We start from the raw sequence: 24796 nt of genomic DNA, 5'->3' as shown, positions 1-24796 counted from the left end.
GAGGACATTAGCTGGAAATGGCATTTTATCTCTGGGGTGATAAAATGTTCTAAAACTGGATTATGGTGATGGCTGAACAACTCAGTAAATTTACTAAAAATTACTGACTTGTACACCTAAAATGGGGTGATTTTTATGTCGTATAAATTGTGCCTCAGTAAAATGTTAAAAAAAAAAAAAGAGAAAAGAAAAGTTTCAAGTGCAGGCCTCTCTTCAGCAGAGCCTCGTCTGTCTTGCTCGCTGTGATAGTGCCTGTCATAGGAGCAGTGGCTCACCCCTGACGTCCGACAGAAGGGGAGGGTCTGCCTGCCTCTCCTCCCTCGTGTGCTCCATTCTCCCCATGGCTCACCGCATTTGAGCCACCCTGGGCCTCTTTCAGTTCCTTCTGCCTCAGAGCCTTTCCACTGTGCGGAATGTTCTCTTTTCCTCCCTTCACATACCTATTCTCTTCTGCCCAGATAAGCTGCAGCTAAGAATATCACTTGTTCAGGAGGCTCCCTCACCCTCCACTCCGAAGCACCATCCGCCTCAGGGCACTTCTCACAATTCCGGCCACAGATTTGTTTAAGGTCCCTCCCTTGCTGAGCCAGAAGCTCTGTGAGGCCAGGGACTGGGTCTCCACTAGAGCCCTGGTGCCTAGCACAGTGCCTGCATACAGGAGGCACTCAATAAATACCAAGCAAATGAGTGGCAGGGCTGGAAAAGAGGGAAGGTTGCCATAGGTGGGCAAGAAACAGTGAGAAATTTCTAGGCAATTTAAGGATTAGCAACTGATTGACAGGGAAATGCAACACCACCAAGAGCGAAGGAGGCCCCAATGAAGAGGGGAGGCCCAGTTTTCTAACCAAACGCTGGAGTATCCCAGCTCAGAGCTGTAGGGATGAAGGGATGGGGTGAGTGGTGGGGTGGCCAGCAAAGGGACTAATCAAAAGACATGGTCCCCTCTCCACTCATCCACACACTGGCTGCCTGTGAGATTCCTCCCTGGACCCAGCTGGAGAACAGATCTCCAAATAAAGTGGCTGATATGTCTTGGGGTGGGAACTGCTGTGCTAGGACTGGGCACAGGCTTTGGTTTTGGAAGGCAGAGCAGGGCAGTACCCCCAGGTAACCGCTGACAACTAAACAGGCACAGAAAAGGAAAAATAAAAAAACGCAATGCAGCAGAGCAGTGGAGTCCTTAAAGGGTAGTTGCTTTCCTGCCTGCTTACCCCAGGCTTCTCATGGGCAATAGTGAAGGCCGGAAGATTACGGGAATAGTGTTTCCAAAGTTCTGAGGAAAAGTATTTTGAACTTAGAGTCCTTTGCCCAGCCAAGGTAGCATCCTTTGGGAGGGAGAAACAAAGCCCTTGCTGGACATGTAAGGCCACAGAAAATTATCACCCACTGAATTCTCTCTTAAAAACTTATTTAGGTTGTATATTCCAACAAAACTAGCATAGAAACGGAGAAGGAGAAAGAAACTGCAGGGACTTAAAAAAAAAAAGAAGAAAGAAAAACTCATAGGTAAGTGCAAATAAAAGCCAATATGATGTGAAGTTTAATTGAAAACACAACAGTCTGGAAATAAACTGCCCAATGATCTTGATGCAGGAGGTGGCATGAGGTGGGGTGAGGTGGATGGCATGGAGAGGGAGGGCAATAAAATTATGAGTAAGAGGTTAATTATTAAGAGAAGGCAATGGTCTGTGATTAATTCTCAATGTTGATAGAAAAATATAAGTTTAAATAAGTGTGTTGGGCCGGCCCCGTGGCTTAGCGGTTAAGTGCGCGCGCTCCGCTGCTGGCGGCCCTGGTTCGGATTCCGGGCACGCACCGACGCACCGCTTCTCCGGCCATGCTGAGGCCGGGTCCCACACACAGCAACTAGAAGGATGTGCAGCCATGACACACAACTATCTACTGGGGCTTTGGGGGGAAGAAATAAAAAAAAAAGCTGCTTGATAGTGTTAAAAAAAAAAAAAAAGTGTGTTAAAAAGTTAAGAGTAAACGTGAGAAGAATGGAACTGCTAGAGGGAAAAGACAAAGCCCTTGAGGTACACGCCCAGCCAGTGGAGCAGCCTCAAAGGGCAGAGAACAGGGCAAACTGACCAAATGGGAGGAAGAACGCCCTTGTGGGCATGTGCTGCTCCCGCCAGGACTTGCCTACATGGGGGAGATTTCTTTATTATCCAGAGTTTCAGTGAGGCCTCCACCAGAGCAATGGTCCCCCACGGAGCTGTCCAGGGTCCTGGACTGCTTGGATCTGAAGCCTTCACCTTTGTCTCAACTTCCTGCTCTTGATGAAAAGATGGCTCTGGACTTCACCCACCTCTCCTGCCCACCAGCTGTCCAGATCTACGCCTGTGTGCCCTCAAGCATGCCCTGTGTCCTTTCTCAATATCCCTGTGCTAAGCCTGACTCTGACTAGGCCTCATTCAGTTAGGACTCTGCCTCTCTTTCCCCACTTTAAGTAGAGAATGAAGGAACAGAGGGTTTGGGTTGGTTCTCACCTGCTGGGAGGGAGAAAAATGAAGCTAATGCCCCCAAAACTCCAATGTCCCTAAAGAATGGGAACATTCCAATCTCCCCTTTTACACTCCTCAGTCCAGCCAGTGCTCCAAGTTCTTTCAGAGACATCTGTCCCCCATCCATCGACCTACCATGGAAAGCTCGGTATGCAGAGCCCACGCAGGCTGAGTTGGCAGTGTCTATGACATACACCGGGGCGCCAAACACATCTGCAAGCACCTGGAAGGGACAGAGTTTCCTCAGAGGGAACACGGACCTGTTGGCATGCATTTTCCAGGCTCCTTCTTTGTATGTCTTCTGATGCCTTCCATTCCACCTCTACCGCCTTAAACGAAGTACACTTGGCCATGCCAGCCTGGTGATCATAGCGTCAGGATGACCTGGGAGAAGTCTCTAGTGGAGGGCCACAGCTCTCCAGGTTGTCCCTGCACTCTTTAACCGTTTTATCAAAGACAAGGAGGAAGATTTAGGAAGCATGCTTAGCAAACGGTCAAAGTGGAGATGGCTGGGTATCAGACTAATATTAACAAGCCCAAACAAACCCAAACTAACAAGGGCATGTTTTATAGGGATAAAAACAAAGTTTTCCATTTAGGTTCCAAAAATAATTTGCAAAAATTATAATGGAGGACATGTACTAAGAGGAGCTCACAAGGAAAAGACTTGAGAGTCTTAGTTGACCAGAGGTATTGTAGTACTAGATGCCGTTGATGCTCCATCCGGATCTCCTTCATTGGACGCGTGTGCACCCCTCCCCCAGATGCTGTGCGTATTAGCTGCTAATGGCTCACAGATGCCCCTCCTCAAAAGAATTGCTCTTGGCTGAATAAAAGCTGCCTCTCACAGGAGGTTATTCTCACCTCTCCCCAGGCCAGCGAGTTGGCTCCCTTACCCCAATGTGGAACCAAGCCTGTGGTATAGTTCATGTTCCAGATCTCCCCTTGGGATGGAGCTGAAGCCAACTCCAGCCAAAATCACATCCTTGCTTTTCTTTCTTCCCCTGCCCTACCTGTATCCCTTTCTCCTGGGAGCACTCTCCAATAAATCACTTACAGAAAAATTCCCATTTCAGGCTCTGCTTCTAGAGAATCTTACCTAAGACAGGTATATTACAAATCAACAGCTTATGCAGTTACTCAAACAGCTAAGGCAGCATCAGGCTACATCCACAAATGCTCAGTACCCCAATAAGACACTGACACCCCATGATGTGACAGCCTGATTGCCAGACATATGCAGGTTGATTCCACTTTGGGTCACATATTTCTAGCATAACGGAGGACCAGAAAGACAGTGACAAAGTCTGGCAACTGTATTACAAGAGGAATGGTTGGGAAAATCAGAGATGTTTATATTGGAAGGGAGAAACTTTGAGGTAGACAAGAACACTAGCCTTAGATGTCAGAAGGTTTGCCATGTGGAAGGACAGGCACTTTCTGTGTGACCCCAGAGGCCAGTGCTGGTATCAGAGAGTGGAGTTATACATGGCAGTGGACTTCACCTGAGTATAAGAGGGAATCTGCTCACAGTGTGAGCTGTAAGGCAACAGAGCTGGCTTCCGGGAGAGTATGAGCTGTGAGGCCCCCACCCCTGCAGGAGTGGGGACAGAGGCAGTCCTTATCACTGAGTGTCTGGCTCTTAGAAGTAATAGGCACAAAGGAGGCCCTAGTGCAGGGCCTGCTACAAGGATTTACCTGTAAGATGTCTCTGTTGTGAGATGCCCCTCCAGTGGCCAAAATCTTTGTCTTGGGCACTGCAAGGAAAAAAGAAAAAAAACCAATAGCTGTGACAATTCCCTCAAGGCAAAAAAGGCTGTTTTCCAGAGTTCTTCAGCCATGGAGGGCTTGTGTTGGACCCATGCCTCTTGCTTATCACACAGGACTGGAGGAGAAATTCAAAGCTGGCTCTGTCCATGCAGGCTTGTCACATGTAATTTGCTTGTGAAGCTGCTGCTCCACCCACCTCTTACTGTCTTCACTTTTTAAAAACCATTAAACAACAAAATCTCTCAACAAACCAGGAATAGAAGGGAACTTACTTAAATTGATAAAGGCCATATATCCAAAATTTACAATAAACATCATTCCTAAGAGAAACATTTAGAAGCATTGTCTTTAAGACTGATGTGCCTCCCAGACCCCAAAAATGGCCTTCAGGGCCGGCCCGGTGGTGTAGCGGTTAAGCGTGCACGCTCTGCTTTGGCGGCCCAGGGTTCACAGGTTCGGATCCCGGGCATGCACCAACGCACCGCTCGTCAAGTCATGCTGCGGTGGCATCCCATATAAAGTAGAGGAAGATGGGCATGGATGTTAGCCCAGGCCCAATCTTCCTCAGCAACAAAAAAGAGGAGGGCTGGCATCAGACGTTAGCTCAGGGCTAATGTTACTCACCAAAAAAAAAAAAAAAAAAAAAGGCCTCTAAATGACCCCTGCTTCCTGATAGTCATACCTTCATGTAGTTCCCTCTGACATTCAGTTGGGCTAACTCAAGACCAGTATGATATTGCATAAATGATGGAGTGTGATTTCCAAGACTAGGTCATAAAAGAGATTGAGGCTTCCATCTTGCTCTGTAGTAGATCACTCTATCTTGGACCACTCACTTTGGGGGCAGCTAACTGCCATGTCATGAAGACACTCAAGTGGTCCTGTGGAGAGGTCTACAAGGTGAGGAACTGAGGCCTCCTGTTAATAGCCATGTGAACTGGCCACCTTGGAAGCAGATCTTGCAGCCTTAGTCAAGCCCTCAGATGACATATTGCCCTCAACCTCAAGAGAGACCTCAGTCAGAACCACTGAGCTATGCTAATCCCAAATTCTTGACCCACAGAAACTGTGTAAGATAATAAATGTTCACCGTTGTTTTAAGCCACTAAGTTTTAAGGTAATTTGTTACACAGCAATACAATAATACTAGGAACAAAATAAAGATTCTTACTATCCGATACACTATTTCATAGTACTAGTTATACTAGTCAATGCTATAAGACAATAAAAATAAATAAAACGTGTAAGGATTGAAAGAAAAGATAAAACTATTATCATTTACAGACAATAGGCCATCTACTCAGAAAAATTAAAAATAGGCAAACTAATAAAAGTTTAATAAGCTTGCCAGATACAAAATCAACTTACAATAATCAATGGCATTTCTAGCAATAATCAACTAGCAAATATAATAGAAAACAAATTACCATTCACAATGGCAACCAGAAAGGTAATGTAGCCAGGAAATACCTTAGCAAAGAACTCAAAGGTCTTTGAATTGAATTCAAAAGTTTTTGAATTCAAAAAATTCAATTTTTTCAAAAGAAAAAATCGAAACTATTATTAAAGGACAAAAAATAATATCTAAATAAATTAAAAGATATTCCACAGTCTTGGATGGGTATGAATGAACATTATAAAAGTGTCAATTTTTTCAAATTAATTTATAAATTCAATGCAACCTAAATAAAAATTCCAACTGGATTTTTTTTAGGAACTGAACAAATTATTATAAAATATTGGGAAAATAAAGACCCATAAACAGCTAAGACAATATTAAAAAAAGAAAAGTAAGGAGGGGTGAATTATTATATTAGATATTAAGACACTGTTATGGGCTGAATTGTGTCCCTCAAAAATTCATATGTTGAAGTTCTAATCCCCAGTACCTCAGAATGTGACTGTATTTGGAGAGAAAGACAGATACCTCTTTAAAGAGGTAATTAATTTAAAATGAGGTCATTAGGGTGGGCTCTAATCCAATATGGCTGGTGTCCTCATAAGAAGAGTAAATTAGGACACACAGAGAGCAAACCATGTGAGGACACAGAGAGAAGATAGGCATCTACAAGCCAAGGAGTGAGGCCTCAGGAGAAACCAACCTTGCTGATACCTTGATCTCAGACTTTTAGCCTCCAGGAGTGTGAGAAAATAAATTTCTGTTGTTCAATCCACCCAGTCTGTGGTACTTTGTTATGCAGCCCTAGCCAACTAACATAGACTAAAAAGCCATAACAGGACAGTTTGTCCCAAGAACAGACCCATAAACCAATGGAGCGAAAAAGGGGGTATAGAGAGAGACCCATGTATATACAGGAACTTGATAATGATGAGGAGGGCACAACAAGTAATGAGGGAAAACAGAACTGGGTCACCATGTGGAAAAACATTAAACTGGATCCCAATTTTCACCATTCACAAAGGGGGACTCAAGAGGAATCAAAGTCCTAAATGTGGAAGTTACACTAACAGGAGAAAACAGAAAACAAAATTTCTGTGACACTGGGATAGAGGAAAACCTCTTAAATAATATCTCAAAAGCATAAAATTGAAGCTGAAAAATTGATGAATTTAATTTAATAAAAATTCTGATCAATTGCTGACACTATAAATAAGGTTAACAGATGAATGACAGAAGATGCACAACACAGAAAACTGACAAGGATCTAATATTCGAAGTGTACAATAAACTCCTGCAAATCAGTAAGAAAAAGATAGGAAATCCAATACGGGAAAAATGGCAAAGGATATAAATAGCCAAATCACAGAGGAAAGAATCAAAGTTACAAAGAGCTATTCAAACTCATTATTAATGAAAGAAATACAAATTAAACCAACATTGAGATACCAGTTTACATCCATTGGATTAGCAAAAGATTCAAAGGTGTTTGATGCTAAGTGTTGATGAGGATGTGGGAACCCTCATGCATTACTGCTGAGAGTAAACTAATGACTTCAGAATCGCAAGACTCTCAGCCTCTTCTCTCCACTCTCTTACATTGAGCAGCAGCAGCATTTGACCTCAAGCTAAAGACCTGCCCCCTAGTAAAAGTGAGCTACTACCTGGGGAGGGTGCCTGGAAGGTCCCGAGAGAGAAGTGGAACTTGAAGTCACACTGAACTGCCATGGCAGACACGGAAAGACACAGACATAGAAGGTAGTTCCACCCGTCAGAGAAATAAGCCGGGTTCATCTTCAAACCAGAACAAAATCCTCCTGATTTTGGTATTTGGAGAGACTCTGTAGGAGGACTCCAGCTTAAAAGCTTGTCAAGTGCTCACAGGCCTCAAGTTACATCTGTCTGTTGTCACCCATCCACTTACGCAGCCTCTCCAGGGAGCCCTCCCGTCGGGGCAGGTGGGGGAGGCCGACTGGGAGAAGAGACCTTGCACCTGAAAAGGACAGCTAGGCTTGCTGTCTATACTGGAGACCGTTATTCACTCAGTACTATAAACTCACAGCCAAGATAACTGAGAAAAACCAACTGCGAAAGAGAAGGATCAATGTGAACAAACAGAATAGCTTAGAAGAAAAAGAAATCAGGGAACAAAAGAGTAAATTTGAAAAAACTCTAATATTTATCCTCAGATATAGAGGTAATTCTAATATTTATCCTCAGATGTATAGAGTTCAATAAAACAAGAATAAACCATTATGAAAAAGAACCAGGACACAAGAAATAACAATATACGATTTCAAAAAAATATATAAATAAATAGAAAGGCTAAATAGTAGAATAAACATGGCAAATCTCATTAATAACGTGAAAGACACAATCCAGGAAATTCCCTAAACAATGAGACAGAATTAAGTTAGAAGACACAGCAATCACTCTCCATGTAACATTTATTCATTCTACAAAGACTAAGGAGAGCCCAGCTATATCCTAGAAGTAGCTTAAGCACTGGCAGTAGGTGGTTTAACAAGACAGCTGAGATTCTTGCTCTCAGACAGCTCGTATTCGAGCTGGGGAGTGACAGACAATAAACACACAGATAAATTAACAAAATATGTTGTGATAGTGACAAGTTCTATGACAAAATAAAGCAGAGTGAAAATAGGACCAGAGGGCCAACATCTGGTTTAATACAGGGTTTCTCAACCTCGGTATATGACTGACATTTTTGGTTGGATAATTCTTTGTCGTGGAGGATTGTCCTGTGCATAACAGCACCCCTGGCCTCTACCCACCAGATGCCAATAGCTCTCCCCACTTATGACAAGCAAAAATGTCTCCAAATATTGTCAAATATCCTCTGGGGGGAAAAATTGCCACTGTTGAAAACCACAAGTCTGTATGAATTCTAGAACAGAGAAAATGGAGGGGAAGAAACAATCAAAGAAATAACGTAATAAATTTCCCCAGATGAAAGAGGCCAACGAGCACTCAGCACAATGAATGAATAAGGCCTATGCCTAGATATTAATTGAGAAATTTTAGAATTCCAAGGAGAAAGAGAAGATTCTAGAAGATTCTGTATAGAAAAAAATACCATTCTGACTGGCATCAGGCTTCTCATTGGCAATACTAAAAGAAAACAATGGAACATTATTTTCAAAGTTCTGAAATAACATGATTTTTCAACTCAGAAGTCCATATACTGTAAAACTAGCATTTAAGTGTGAAGGCAAAATAAAAATATTTTCAGGGGGCAGCCCGGTGGCGTAGTGGTTAAGTGCGCGTGCTCCGCTGCTGGCGGCCCAGGTTTGGATCCCGGGCATGCACCAAGGCACTGCTTGTCAAGCCGTGCTGTGGCGGCGTCCCATATAAAGTAGAGGAAGATGGGCACAGATGTTAGCCCAAGGCCAGTCTTCCTCGGCAAAAAGAGGAGGATTGGCATGGATGTTAGCTCAGGGCTGATCTTCCTCACAAAATAAATAAATAAATAAATAAATAAATAAATAAATAATAAATATATTTTCATACAGAGACCATTCCTCCACATACCCCCATCTCTACAGGAAAGAAAGAGTCAAGGATGTCCTGAGGCAAAGATGAAATACAAATCCAAAAAAAGTTAGATGTATGATATAATAAGCAGTAGTGATCTAAGAAACCAGCCAAATGTATAATTTAAATAATTACTGATGTATAATGCACACAAATCAGTAATACTGTGGAACCAGAAAATGGGAGGTAAAGAAAGGAGAGAAGAGAGGGAACATGATGTGTTCTTTTGGTGAAGAATATAATTACCGAACAGAATATAAATTCTAAATGTTGATCAAAAACTATACACTTTAGTATTAATGTCAAAATTTTAAGAGTAATTACTAGAAAAAGACGTAGAACATTTAGGCTCAGCTATCAACAACGGAGATGCCTTCAGGGGCCAGGAGGACAGTGTAACTGAGAGGACCAGGCTAGTGTGTGACAATACAGGGTGATGACGTGGCACCTGAATGAGCAGGCCCTACCTAAAGGTATTTGATTTAAAAAATTAAACATTATGCTAGCCAAACACGACAAGTTCTAGAAATAGAATCTGTACTCAGGTTGTTGGTTTACTATCAATGCCTGTTAAGAGGTTAAGAGATGAAATACAGAAAAATCAGCCAAGGACATTTACAAGATTGTTCATCGCAGCATTGTTCATAATAGTGACCTGGAAAGACCAATTGTATATCACAGAGGAATGGATAAATAAATCATGGTATAATCATGTGATGGAATACTATACTGTCATGAGAGTTAACACCTAATAGCCACACTAATTCTCATGGATGAATTCATAAACATAACACTGAGTTATAGAAGCAAATCACATAAGAACACATACAGTATAATTCCATATATCATGAAGTTCAGACACAGGTAAACAAAACAAGGTAATTTTAGGGATGCAAACATAGCTAGCAAAACCATAAAGAACCTCAGGGGAATGACAATACAAAAACCAGGAGAGAAATTACCTCTAGGATCAGATGGGGTTGCAATTGAAGAGGATACACGGGATGATTCTAAGGGTCTGGCAATGATCTATTCCTTAACCAGAGTGCTCAATAAACAGGTGTTTGATTTATTAGTATGTTTTCCAATTGGCTGTATGATGCATATACTTGATGGTATGAATGATATTTTTCACAACAAAAAACAATAAACCCCAGTCTAATAAAAGACATAGAGTTCCACTTCTGGTTAAAATGGAGATGGTCAAGAAAGAGCATCACTTGTGCTGTTAACAGTGAGAGTATGCTGAATCAACAAACATATTTTTATTGAAAGCTATCAAAAAGTTGTGAGTGTAATGAAGTCTAAATAAATTAAATTCTGGGATGAGATGAGCCCTTAGGTGCTGACTCACCCAGGTAGTATAAGACAGGTGAAGTAGTAAGTCCCTAAAGGCAGTCAACTTTGTCAGGATAGAGAGAAAGCTGTCAAATATGTAACAACCGTGTTTGGGCTGGGCTGGTGTGGTGGACTGGGCCCTGGAGGTACCCCAAACGCAGAGCTAGTCCTCCCTACCCACCAACTCTCCCCATGGCTGGCTACTGTGTAAGTGGTGACGCAGAGGCTGGGGGCCGGGCCGGAAAGCGGAGGGAGACCTCTGGAATCTCACAGTGCTTAGATCCGTCTATTTCTGGATTGCATGACTCTTACAACAAAAAAGTAGTCGTTTATTACATGAATATTTAAAAACAAATAAATGTTTTAAGCCGCTGTGGCCGCCTCTCAGCCTGCTCCATCTTGACCCTCGGCCATTAAGAAAGTGTCTAGACTGGAAAAGGGGGAGGAATGTCAGCCTCCTAAGGAAACAATCCAGGACATGAGAGGATGTTCTAGTGTGATTCCATGTCGGAAAATCAAAGACATCCTCCATGCCCAACTGCAGGGAAAGTCAGCTGGGCGTGATGTAAGGCACCACGAAGAAGGCTTGAGGAACTTTTGGGTCTGTATGTACAAAGGAAATAGGACTACAGTTATATGAAAATAAGCTTGTAAAGGAGACTGGAACTCCCAGACGGTACTAGCTGTTGGGAAGAAGGGCTGGGATTATAAGTACAGGTAGTTTTCTTTTCTTTATTTTCCAAACTTGCTATTATAAGGTTTTATTGCTTTTACAAATCAACCTAAACAAAATATACATAGAAACACAAGCCCAGCCCAGCTGGTGCATGTGTCTGATGGTGTATGTGTCTGATGGTGTCTAAACATCGAGAGAGCGATCACTCCTTACATACAGCAGAGGTAGCCCAGTGGTTAAGAATCCAGAGTCTGGGGCTGGACTGGCTTGGTTCGGAAGCTCTACCAGCCTCCAGCAAGTGACTTAACACTCTGGGTCTCGGTTTCCTACTTTGTGAAGCAGGAGTAATACCAGTACCTACCTCAGAGGCCCTGTCGTCAATAAGGATGAGGTGCTTAGGAACCAGGCAGGGTACACAGTAGACGCTCAATAAATGTTAGCAGCTATTATTATCATGATCATCAGTCTTACTTCAAGCTGGCAAAACAGGTTTGATTCCACTTATCCGCTTGCTAAGAGGATAAGTAACTTTATGCTGTTTTGCATGAGAACTGCTTTAGAGGCTGGGAATGACAACATAATCACATGACCCCGCCCAAGCCCAGAAGGGCCTCTGCTCTCACTGCCTCTCCCCACACACTGGGCTGGCGGCTGGAGGACCCTTGGCACCAGGCACTCAGGGCCAACTTCAGCACCATCCCTGCCCTGCTCACCCGACTGCATTTCTCAGGGAACTCTGAAGTCTTTGGAGACCTTTGGGGAATTTTTTTTTTACACTTTGAGGTGGGATGGAGAAGAATGGGAATGTTTATAACGATTATTTAATTTATTTTAAAATTTTTATTGAACACACATACATCCTGAAAAACGTACACACACATCATAAGCTGACAGCTTGACAAATTTTCACAAGCTAAATAAACACACCTGTGTAACCCAGGAAACAGAACATCACCAGCACCCCAGAGTCCTCTCAGGCCCCCTCCTGAAAGGCAACTGCTAACTATCCTGACTCCCAACAACAGCAAACAGTTTTGTCAGTTCTTGAATTTGATGTACACGGAATCTTGCCATATGCACTTTTGTGTCTGGCTCAGAGTTACATTTGTAAGTTTGACCCATTTTGTTGTGTGTGGTTGAGGCTGGTTCGTTTTCATGTCTGTGTAGTATCATGTTGCGTGAATATCCCACAACGCATTTATGCTGTCTACTATCAACGGGCCTTGGATTATTCCCAGTGTGGGGCTACTAAGCACGATGCCATGATGAATGTTTTCCTGCACATCTTTAGAGGACACGTGTACACTTTCTGTTATGCATTCCCTGAGTGGTGAGATCGCTGGGTAGCTGTGCATGCAGCTTCAGCACCTGCTGCCTAACAGGTTTTCAGAAAGGTTTACCTAACGCTTATTTTTGTAGTATCCTTTTACTTGGTTGGTTCAAAGACATGGAACATATACTACATAGAACCTGGATTGTCCAGGAGGAGGCCCTCAAGCAAAGAGGCTTCAGGGTTTTCTCCTTTCTCTAATAAACAACAGCTGCTGCCCAGAGGGACAAATACACCTTAGAAACCTGGACTCCAACCTTCCTGCAAACCCGCCAGATCACTCCAATGCCACCTGTAAGAGGAACTCACTGACCTCCTAAAGCTGCCCCTCCCAGAGCTCAAGTTATTAGAAATCCCCTTCTCCCCTTAAGTGCCTCCCCGGCCTTGGTTCTGCCCGCTCTGTTCCAGACCTCTCAGTCTTGACAGTGGCTCTACATCCCCATTCTTCCCTGTCCATGCTGAAATGTCTAGAACGGTGCCACAAAGGTAGATGGGGCCATGGCCAAGGTGCAGTCATGGCCCCAGACCAGATCCTTCCCACCTACACTGCCCATGTCCTCAGGGTCCAGAGCTTGGGACACAGTCTGCAGGTTGGAGGTTAGGGTTACGGAAAGACGTCTAATCCCTACAGTTCTAGGCCAGGAGATCAGGCTACTGCGGACAGAGCAGAGAAGCAGAAACAACCTGCTCTTGGTCTATGCCTATCTATAATTGTCCACTAAGTCACTTTCTCACCCCACCACCAGGGACCAGGCTCCATTGCCCTTCTGCATGGGGCCCCGTAATACGGCCTCAACAGATAGTGCCCCGCTAGGCCTGGCCTGAAGGTTGAGAAGGGTGTCAAGCATCTCAAGGGTTAGGGCCCCTACTCCAGCAGCTCACTTACTGACTCGATATCCCAGGCCCTCGGCATGAATCCTCTTGGCCATGAATTGTCCTTCGATCAGTGCTCGAATCTCCACATCCCAGGGGAATGCTGACACCTGTCTCCAGGAGAAAGTGGGTACAAAGTGAAGAACTCTCATTGTCCATTCATGCATGTGTCTGTGTGTGTGTGTATTTGTGTGTGTTGTCTTTTTAAACAACAGCCCAGATTTGGAACTCATGACTCAGGCCTCCAGTGGAGCTCATGCATAGTAAGGCTCTTGAACCACTAACTGCCTGTCACACACACACACACACACACACACACACACACGACTCACACACACATGCTCACAGCCTCACGTGTGTATCACTTTGAGGAGTCAGAGCATCAGAGAGCTCAATCTCAGGCTGCTGAGGGTTCAAGTTCTGCCTCTGCCATTCAGCTCTGCAACCTTGAACAAGTTACCTAAATCTTGCTGAGCCTCATTTTCTTTGTTAACAAAACTGAGGTGATAGGAGTACCTGTGTTTTAGGGTTGTTATAATGTTCGAATCAGACAACAGAGCCTGATCTATATCGTGGACACTCACTAAGTGAGAGCCAGGAGCTTATGCTGAGAACTCCCAACCATGGAGCATCCTTCAAGATAACACTGATGGGCGTCAACTCTAGCCTCGCCCGTTTCACCAGCCTGAGACCACTGATAGATGCTGCCACTCCCTCCCTCACGAACTACTCCACCTGACTCACCTACTTTCTCTTCCTCAACCTGTTCCCTCTGCCTGGAAGTCTTCCCACTCTTCCCGCAGTGGAATCCTTCTCATCCTTCAAGTCTCGACCTCAAGGCCTCCTCCTCAGAGATGCTGTACCTGGTCACCCCATCTGGGGCAAGTCCCCCCAGCCCCGCCCCTGCTTTCTCTGTGGTGCTTTTTTCTTTTCCTTCCTGGCCATGTCACACACCATAATCGTATATGTGTTCGTTCACTTGTTTACTATCCGTCTCCCTCCTAGACAATGGGCTCCATGGAGCAGGGACCACGTGTGTCTTGCTCTCCTTTGTGTCCCCAGTGCCTGGCACCAATCATACATATCTGTTGATCGAATGAATGAATGAAGAAAACTACCTTCTCCTTGACAAACCTAGATGGATTTACACAAAAGAGAACAGGCATATCTTCTATGACAAGAGAAACCAAATTGATCCCCCATCAGAAGACGGAGATGAACCCCCTATACTTTATATAAAGCTTTCCATTTATAATCCAACATGTAATGTCATCATCAGCCACATAATCAAACGCCAACTCTAACTGGTACAGTCACTAGACAGAGAGACTTACTGAAGCTCTCCAGACATTTACTAGGGTTGGAAACGTCTCTCAGGTGCAATCCAAAACGTGATGATGACTTTCTGGTAACTATCTCACAGAAAAGTCAATTTAAAGCAGCAAGTACGGACCAAGTCCACCCTGGGAAAGGCCACATGGTGGAGGGGAAAGCAAACAGCAGCTTTAGGGCCAGAGAAGACGGGGTTTGACCTCCCTCCACCACCTAGGCCCTCGTGACTTGGGTGCATTATTTAGCCTCTTTGGGCCTCAATTTCTCCATCTATTAAAAGGATGATAATACCAACCTCACAGAGTTGCTCTGAGAAGTAAGTGAGGAAGATACAGAAAACCACCAGGAGAACGCCTGGAACCAAACAGCACTCAACAAATACCGGCAAATGTTAGTGCCTCCCATCCCAGAGGCTCTATCAATCAGGAAGAAATAAATTCATCTGGAGATCTGTGAGTTCTCAGGAGGTGGAGGATAAAGCTCGCCAAGGAAACAGGCTCTGTGACACTCAGTGACAGTCAGTGTGAGACATGTTAGCTCAGGGAGGATCCTTAGGTGTTCTGACTCCTCCTTATGAGAAAAGATGGCGTCTGTCTCAGATCCTGCTGACTCCCCACCATCTAAAATGCACCCTGGCATGTCAAAAATGTTTGTTATATCAATGGAACAGTGAATAAATGAGATCCCTAAAAGTAGCATAATTTGATAGGTTATTGTTAAATTTAATCGTCAAAACTTGAGCCAATGTAGCTCCAACACCAACAACACACGTACCTCATGGTTTTCTGCACTAAACCTATGACGCCCAATAATTTCAGGGGTGATCTCCATTACGTCAAAATAAAAACCTGAAACAAGACCAGGAAGAGATTAGCTGCCAGGGGTCAAAAACAAAAGATAGGCTTCTCAAAGACTTAGAAAAGAGCAGGGTGAAATGACCCCATATCCCTGTCCCCTGAGCCCCTCTTGTCCCCCAGATGAGACCTGTGACTATTCTCAGCTCCTCTCCAGCAGGACAGAGGGGAACCTGAAAGCCTAGGCCAAATTTTCCTAGAGAAGAACTCTTCCTAACCTCACCTGGCAGCCCAGGCCAGGAGGCAGCCGCCAAACTAACCCTAGCACACCAGCAAAGGTTTGATCAAGGGAAGCACATCCCCTCCCTGCTCAGAAGGCCTGCCCCAGACGCTGGGCACTTGTCCCAACAGAACTCTGTGTCTGGGACAGAAAGTTGCATACGGATTTTTTGTTTTTATATGGATTCACCAGGGTAGAGTAGGCACTGTGGCTGCCATCTCTGATGCTGTCACCAGGGGCTTTGAGGGTGACAGAAGATGCAGCTCTGGCCTGATCTTCCACTCAGAGCATGAAGCAGCAGCCAAGAGCAGCCTCATGGCCCGACCTCACTCAGATCATGGGGCCTCACACTAGTTCGTAATGCCCTTGGAGCAGAAGTATAGACAGACAGGGCTCCCCTTGGCTTCTCCATGGCCCTCACCCCCTACTCATGGGGGCCCAGGCCCTGTCCCTCCCACCAGCAGCTGCTGCCCCTTCACAGGCCCAGGCATCACCAAACAGCCTACCCAGGTTTCCGCCATTCCCCATCTCTGTGGACTGCAGTGCCTTAGAGAACTCGCTCCAGGAACGGGAAGCAGACTCATCGCGGATCTTCTCTCTCATGAGGGAGCCATTCTTAAAGCTGCAGAAGTGCACACAACCCTGAGAGAGGGACCCAGTGCTTGCTGATTGGACCCACGTGTTTCAGTGAGGAGTCGCAAGTAGAGGGGCTGCAGGTCAGGCTGGACCACAACCCCCAGCCAGTGCATGGCAGGGATCTGAGGTTCTCCCTCGGAGATCAGGCCTGGCACACATCCCAAGGAGTCACTGGGAAATGCACTTGTCTTGGGCTCTGTTTACAGAGGAGGTTGCCAAAAAGGACCCCAGGAAGAGACAGGGAGCTGTGGTTTCTACACCTTGTACTACCTGGACAATGGAGGGGGGGTGGCTGTATTTACTAGATCTACTTATGCTCCAATGGTTCCTGGGGCTTAGAGGCTCAGAAACCTCCCTCCGTAGCTTCTAGCAGGTCTCCAAAGGCCTGTGGTCAGGACACAGAGCACATCCCTTCCGTGAGAACTGTCAGGAAGCAGGATGTCCCTACTACCACTTCTTGAAGGTTTACCACCAGCCAGACACGTCATAACAACACTATAAAGTAAACCTCTTATTCTCTCAATTTTATGAGCAAAGTGTGGCTCAGAGACGCTACAGGGCCCACCCCAGGCCACAGAGGATATAGGCGTTGGGGTCGGGATTTGAATCCAGGTTTGGGGGGAATTCCAGGTCCTGGGTTCTTCCTCACTCAGCTCTGCTGTCAGCAAGACCCAATGAGTCTGTGGGGTCTCAGCTGCTGACAAGACCCTGACTAGTAGAACGACGAGGGGTGCTCAGGATGGTGCCATACTTGCCTGCACCTCCTCCCCCCACCTCGCCTACCAGAGGAGCGCCATGTAGTGCTGGGTGTCAACCGGGTTGCAGAAGATGTGGCCTTCCAGGGCAGGCGTGGGCTCCTGGAGCCAGAGAAATAGGGTGTCGCTGGTGCCTAGGCTGACCTGGGGAGAGATGGGCAGAGGTGAGGCCTCAGTCCCTGCCCAGCCCCTGACCCTCATCACTTCCCTCCTCATGCTGCAGACCTCAGATTAAATGCCACTTCCTCAGAGAAAAACTCTTCTGACCCGCCCACACCAGATGAGTCCAAAGTCAGCTCCCGGGATCCAGGCTCTCATGGACCCTGCGGGCTGATTTTTTCAAACTTGCCACAACTGCATCTAACTAATGGTTTGGGTGACAACTGGTTCCCCAAATGACTTTCCCACTAGACCCAGCAGGTCTTTATTCATCTGGGGAGCTCAGAGTCTTCTGGCCAAGAGTCTGATCCCTCTGCCACTGTGCCTACCAAGACTGGCCACTGTCAAGGCAGGCAGGGGACCTGCTCACTCAGCAAAGGCAACTCACCTTCTAAGAGAGGAGATGTGGGCAGGTCTTGGGGCCTGGGTCTCCCTATCTCCTCCCTCAGCTACCTTTTGGGACCAGCAGACCCTCTGATAGGCAGCAAAGATGCTGCCAAGACCCAGCACTCATGTCCCCCAGGGCAGAGAGAGCTGACTCTGCCTCTCTAGGAGTGTGAGAAGTTACCTTACCGCAATGTCACCTTCCTCCAGCCTCATGCCTGCCAGCGATGCTGAGAATGGGAAGGGAGCCTCTGGTTAGCTGGAGGTCACATGGAAGCCACAAAGCAAACCACCCCTCTGTCACCCCCAAGATGGGAGCACAGCCCCCACGTCTCACCCCCACACACATGCTAGGGTAGAGGCAGGAACAGGGTGAGCTCCAAGGGAAGGCGCTAAGGGAAGCTCCCAGGGAAGGAGGCCCCAAGGGAAGCTCCCAGGGGTGAGAAGGTAGAGTCTCTGGGGTCAGGGGCTCTGATTTGGGCTGGGAAGCCTCTCCTAAAGGGGTCCAAACTCCCCACCCACAGTCAGAGGCTGCCAGAAGTGCAGAGAACCAAGGCGGCCAAGTCAAGACACCAGGATGCACATGGCAGAGAAAGACAAAGGCGAGGCAGGAGTGAGGGGCTGTCTTCCACCCCAGTGGAATGGAAGGGACGAAGTTCTGTTGGCTGTCTGTCCCCCTTAGATGTGAGGCCCACAACAGCGATCTTTATCCGCCTTGTTCACTGAGGTCCTCTGGAACTGAAGGAAGGCCTTAGTAGGTAGCACGCAGTAGGTGCTCACTGAACGTCAAGTGAATGAATGAATGAGTGAGCAGAAGGAGAAACGTGGGGAAGAACAGGTGTACTCAAGCATTGCTGGCGAGGTACAATCAGCGGTGTGTGTCACAGCCTTGGATCCAGGAATCCTACCTCTGGTAATTATCCTAGAAGGACAAGGGACAAGACAGGATGTGCATCTCAACACTGTTTGTATTGTCCAAACATGGAAGCCATGCTAACCTCCATCCACAGGAGACTGGAAGAATAAATGCTGAGACAAGTGAACCCTAGAAAGCCATTAAAATGATGTTGCACGACAATATTGCCCAAGTTGGAATAAAATATGTTTATTTATGAGCATGGAAAGAAAGCTGGAAGGACAGCCATCAAAATTCTAACTGTGGTTGTTTCTGGGTTAAGGATTATGGATGATTTTTACATTCTTCCTTTGGTTTGTCAGCATTTAAAATTGTTTTCTGCAGTGAAGTATCCCTTGTGAATAAGAAAAAAGCATGATGAGCCTTTGTTAGTCTGTTTGCTTCTTATTGTTGTTCTAACGAAGGAGCAACTAATGTATTACTTAAGGCAGCAGTAAACTAAAGGTCAGACTTAGGGAGAGACTGGCTGAAGGCTAGCCACCTGGTATGTCCAATATTCAGCGAACATTCAGCCTGAAACCAAAGTCTAAGAGGAAGGATTAGATAGCCGCTTCTTTGTCATTCTCACTCAAACATGCCCAGAAGCTCACACTTCAGTGGTTAAAAAGCAGGCCCATTATTCTCCCTGACATTCTTCTAGTTGATAAAGTAGGTATAAGAATATACATTTTCCTAATGAGATTCCATGAAGTTATTTTCATTTTGAAAGGAAGACAGATGTGGCCCACAAAGTGGAGAAGTTTCCTGAATCGGTGATTGTACACTGACTATTCTTTTCTGAGGGAGGCTAGACCTCCCAGCCATTAGGGCTGACAGGAACTGGTGCCTGAGCGTCCCCTGGGAGCCTGGGGCACCAGAACATGCACACTGCAGGCCAGAGCCTCTCAAATGCAGGCACCCAGGGGACAGAGCAACAGGCTTCCTATCTCACTGCTGCTGAAATCCGGCCACTTGTCCAGCAGCCTCCATCTCCCTTTCACCTCTGGATCAGGATCACTAGGGTCCCTTCCCCAAAACCTGCTCTGTTTGGCTTTGTGCTTTTACAACAGGGCTCTGTGTGAGAGTCTATGGAAACTGCTCAGGGACAGGGAGGGCCCTTGTCTGGCTCCTGGGTGTTCCCTCCAGATGCCAGAGCCCGGCCATCCCAAGAGGGATGGGTCACAGCCAGGACATTGATGCAACCACAAGTGTGGCAGGGAAGTCCCAACTGTGCCCTCATGCCCAAAGCAGACAGGACCAAAGCAGACCTAGGAGCACCACGAGTGTTATTCGCAGTGGTGGCAGTGACAGTAGAAGCAGCAGCTTAAATGTTTTTTCCTGGTCACAAAGGTATACATAGACAATGCAGAAAATATGGAACATAATAATAATCATCATCATAATTATGAAGATCATAATCAAAATTGATTGAACTGATGATCAAAATCAATCATCATAATTATGATGGATGAGTTTTGTTTTTTTTTTTTGTGAGGAAGATCAGCCCTGTGCTAACATCTGCCAATCCTCCTCTTTTTTTTTTTTTGCTGAGGAACACTGGCCCTGGGCTAACCTCCATGCCAATCCTCCTCCACTTTACATGGGATGCCGCCACAGCATGGCTTGCCAAGCGGTGCGTCCATGCGCAACGAGGATCCCATCCGGTGAACCCCAGGGCCGCCGCAGCAGAGCGCGCGCACTTAACTGCTTGCGCCACCGGGCCGGCCCCCTGATGGATGAGTTTTAACAAACACCTTCAGCTCCACTTCTAGGCAGACAACTCCCCTCCCAGACACGTGCATCTCTCTCTTATTTATTGATTTATTTTTGACGTTCACGTCCTTCTCATCTGTATAACCAATAGGAGGTAAGTACAGGGAGGCTGATGGGTGTGGAAAGCGGAAGAAAGGCTGAAGTCAGAAAATAACTGAAAATAAATGTTTTTAAAAGGAGTTGGAAATAGAAGAAATAGAGCCCCACACTCCCTGACCACAGAGAGAAGCAGGAGTGGTTCTCAGAAGGGAAGAGACTCCCCGTGACAGTAGACCCGGACTCCACCCACGCAGCAGCCCAAATCCTCTTACATGCAGTAGGAACGGCTACCTAGGAGGGCAATTTAGGGTAGAGTTGCCAGATAAAATATAGGACGCTCAGTGAAATTTGAATTTCAGAGAAACAATATTTGGGACATACTTACACTGAAAAATCATTTGTTGTTATCTGAAATTAAGAATATTGCACAGGACACACTTATACTACATAATTACGCGTTGTTCCTCTGGAATTCAAATTTCACTGGGTGTCCTGTATTTGTAGTTACTATATCTGGCAACCCTGACCGGGGGCTCGCTAGGAAAAGGGCTGCAGAGTGGGGTCCAGGGGCAGCAGTCTGGGGGTACCAGCGTGGCCACCTGGCCTTTCTTCAGAGACCTGATGGCTCCTCCAGGCTTGAGCCTCAGGAAGCCGTGGAGGAGAAGAGGAGGAGGAAGAGAAGAGCCCAGAGGAGGAGAGAAGGTGTGTAGATGAGGAATGTCATACCTATAGATCAAATGACCAGGGTGGAGACTCAAAACTGTTCTAGAAGAAGGGATGGAGGAACTGAGGTGTTTAGCTTGGAAGAGAAAAGGCAGTTGAGGAGGGGTGGGCACAACTGCCTTCTTCAATCGCTGATCAGTTTTCACCTGGGGGGGCGGCCCTGAGTGGCTCCTGAGGGCAGAGTCAGGGCCAAGGTGGGGCAGGTACAAGGAGTCTGATTTCAGGCCAGCAGTGGGGCAGGCAGCCAGCGCGGGAGGGGTCCCGCCACAGAAGGGCTTACCAAGAGGCCGGATGGGCGTTCTGAAATGTCCAGCACGGACCAAGTCGGGCTGCTTGGGGAATGAAATCCCCGAGGTACTCACCTGGGTTGTCCCCAGTGAAGGCCACCACTTTGCATCCTGGAGGAAATCCATAGCGCTGGACATAGTAGGAAGAAATGGCTCCCTGAGGAGAAAAAGCAAGCACGCTCTGCTGAGGCAAATCCCCCTGCTCGGCACAGCTGGCCACACCTCAGGCCATGGGAATGTTACCAGCTCCAGGCCACTGAGCCTGGAGTCGCATCACTCCCCGTCGCAACCCAGGGGTGTCCCTCCTGTTCACAAGATGCCAGAGGAGCCCGGCACAGGTTTGGAACCACGAACATGAGGCCATCCCACCGCCTCAAAGACCACTTGATTTTGAAATTCAAGGCAGCTAAAACAAACCAATCCCCAACTTGTATTTGCTTTGCAACCTCCAAATCCTGGATATAGCATTAAAAATAAACACATTAGTAACAAGAGGACATCAGTAAGCAAACTCATGGAAGCAGACAATGCCTGACACGCAGGCTCTATCAGCCCAGCAATCAGATTAAGAGTAATGGGACACGCAAGTGCAGAGGTCACCGTTCTAAGGAAAATAAACCAAAAAAGGCAGTGTGGGGGAGGGGACTCCAGGGCCACAGAGCAAACTTTTCTTCCCTTAAGGACGCCCTTCCTCAAGCTCTGCGCTGGCCTCCCTGCACACGCTGGATGATGAGGGTGTGGCTTTGAGATTCTGTTCACGGTGGCAAAGGCTGTTTTCAGCATGTCAGTGTTGATCTCAGAAAAGTACATCTGTGGCCAGGCCTCGAGATAGCCCAGTCATCCTCACAGCCCACCCCTCCCAGCTCCACGACTCTCCCCAGGCCTCAGGGACCCTTCCTGCTTCATAGCCAACACTCTGTCCCACCCCAGATTTCTGGTTGTTCTGGCTGTGTGGCATGTGCTCCCCGCCAAAAGGCCCTGAGAGCAGGGTCCAGGTCTTTCTCTACTCCATTCTCCCCACAGAACAGCCAAGAACTTAGCCTGTCACTGAGGAGAAACCAGGGCGTTCACAGCCAGCGTCTATTCCGATGGGAGTGCCACACTCATGGTTAAATGTTTTTATTATTACCGTGGGACCAGGTACTATCTTAAGCACTTTAAATGCACGAATTCTTTTATTCTGTACAATAGCCCCAGGAGACAGAAAGTATTACTACTCCCATTGTTCCAGGAACAATGGAAATGACAAGGAAACTGAGGCACAGACTAAAGTCACAGAGCCGGTTAGTGGTAGAGCCAGGATTCCATACCAGGCAGTCTGGCACCAGGGCCTGTGCTCTGCCAGGCTCACTGGCATTTCTTTTTATTTTCTCCAGATTGCCTGCTTCAAGCCTCAGTGGTAGTCCCTAGCCCTAAAATTTTAACATTCTGTCCATTTTTTCCTAAGGTGCGCAATCACTTTGGGACTTACGCCGTCAATTTTTTTTCCTATTCTAAAAAATTTCTAGTGGAATCTTCCAAAGTCCCCCCCACTGCCATGGGGCAGTAATCTATATACGTACCTGAGTGCCTACTAAGTACAAGGCACTGATCCAGACCCCTTGCTTTGACCATGTCAAACACTTGTCTTATACTAAACTGAAAATCCCATGTGTGTACGCCTGTGTGTAAATGAATGAATGAGTGTGAGTGTGAGAGTGTGTGTGTGTGTGTACTGCACTGCTTCCCTAATAGCTGCCAACATCACCAGAAAGGGACCTACCACAACTGAGCAGGATGGTACTGGGGAGCCAAGCTTTTCCTCTAAATGAGGTGCGCAGGCACCGAGGCAAGCCTGCGACCAGACCTTGTCCTGGATCTGCAACAAATTCATTCCAGAACCTAAGGAAGGAAGAAAACAAGAAACATAAACAGGACCTTTTGTAGAAATGCACAAATCTAGCCGAGAACAGATCATTCTCCCACAGCAAACTTATACCTGGAGCTCTTTCCCAATGGAATGTATACAACATGACTGGGTCATTCTGAAACCAGAGAACCGGAGGCCAGCAGGGCCTTTGGAAACACACGGCCCCACCACCTCCTCCAAATACGCCTCACAGGCTCAGACATCACAGCTGATCTGGAAGCCTGCTGCTCTAAGGCCTGGCCGCGGGAGGGGAACTACGAGCAATATGTTGACTGGGAACTGCTCTTCATGGCCCCTGGGGTTCAAGGTGTCTACTCGGAGGCAGCCCTGGTGCTGACAGGGGTCAGCCCTCAGGGACTGCCCAATCACATCTAACTTTCCAAGGAAAGCTCTCGGACCCCTCTAAACTTCCTCATGCTCGTCACTAAGATCAGCTCACTACGTCATTCCTACAATGATCTACTTCTCCCGAGGTTTCCTGAGGATGGGACAGAGGAGAGAACCCAGAGCACATGTGGGGAGGGCCCTCCTCCTCCTCCACTGGGCCAAGGTGGAAGCAGACAGAGCTGGGCTGGAAGGTCGATGGAGTCACTGCCCATGTGAGGAGGCTAGACAGCTGGTAAATTAGGAGGTGACTTCTCAGGTGAGAGTGAGGGAAGCGGAGTGGAGGGCCCAGCTGAGGTTGAAGAACACGAACCTCTGGAATGCCTACAGTGGTGGGACTTTCCCCAGCAGAGCTTAACAGCCCCGGGGTAGACACAGGCGATTCCAGGTTTAGGGTGCTGCTGGTCTGAGTTCTACGGAGCTAGCTCTAGGAAGCTTGGGGACCACTCCTTAGTCACCTTATTTTCTCCCCCTGAAAACTAGAATAATGCTTGGCATACAACAGCACTCAAAAACTTCGGGAGAATTCCCAGGAGGCTCAGAGCATTCCAAGACTCTTTTCTGAAGCAACGTTCACAGGTCTGGGCTCTTGCTCTGCACTCTCCTCTCCTCTGCTGTTCACAATCCTTTTAGTCTAGGCTTATCCAAGAGTTCCTTCAGCAACCTCCTCCCAGCTTTCCTTCCTTATTGGGATCATTCACATTTATTTTTTGACAGAGTTTTGATCCCAGAAGCTCACAACTCTCATGAGTTCCTCAAAAGTGAACAAAAACTTCAATAAATAACTCCTTGTGGGAGCCAGGCTCCAAGACGGCCCCTGCTCACCCCCAAGTCCTGGTGTTCACCCTTGTGAGGTCCCTGCCTCCCTGTATTTAGGTAGGTCTGTGTGACCAGTAGGATGGAGCAGAAGTGATGGTATGTCACCTTCAAGATGAGGGTGTAAAAGACTCTGCAGGCTCTGCTTAGCCACTCTCTCCTTCTCTCATCCCTCACTTGGGGGA

The 24796-nt window shown here is 46.7% G+C and overlaps 1 protein-coding gene across 8 annotated transcripts in view; it reads right to left on the bottom strand.

The window, feature by feature from the left end:
• Window positions 1-24796, bottom strand: part of XYLB (xylulokinase) — a 49302-nt gene that overhangs the window by 5670 nt on the left and 18836 nt on the right. For all 8 annotated transcript variants that reach the window (XR_009222136.1, XM_058555231.1, XM_058555271.1 and 5 more), the window contains 9 exons: window positions 23265-23383; window positions 21578-21659; window positions 17975-18015; window positions 17271-17386; window positions 16358-16473; window positions 15552-15625; window positions 13459-13555; window positions 4206-4264; window positions 2643-2730 (listed from right to left, as the gene is read on the bottom strand). Coding sequence is in view for 7 of the 8 variants with exons in the window: in XM_058555231.1 (XP_058411214.1) it covers window positions 2643-2730; window positions 4206-4264; window positions 13459-13555; window positions 15552-15625; window positions 16358-16473; window positions 17271-17386; window positions 17975-18015; window positions 21578-21659; window positions 23265-23383 (792 nt within the window). In the remaining variant the exon portion in view is untranslated. The remainder of the gene's footprint in view (window positions 1-2642; window positions 2731-4205; window positions 4265-13458; window positions 13556-15551; window positions 15626-16357; window positions 16474-17270; window positions 17387-17974; window positions 18016-21577; window positions 21660-23264; window positions 23384-24796) is intronic.

This window comes from Diceros bicornis, chromosome 2 (assembly GCF_020826845.1).
Source record: "Diceros bicornis minor isolate mBicDic1 chromosome 2, mDicBic1.mat.cur, whole genome shotgun sequence".
NCBI lineage: Eukaryota > Metazoa > Chordata > Mammalia > Perissodactyla > Rhinocerotidae > Diceros > Diceros bicornis.
This window is presented reverse-complemented; position numbering and strand designations above follow the sequence as displayed.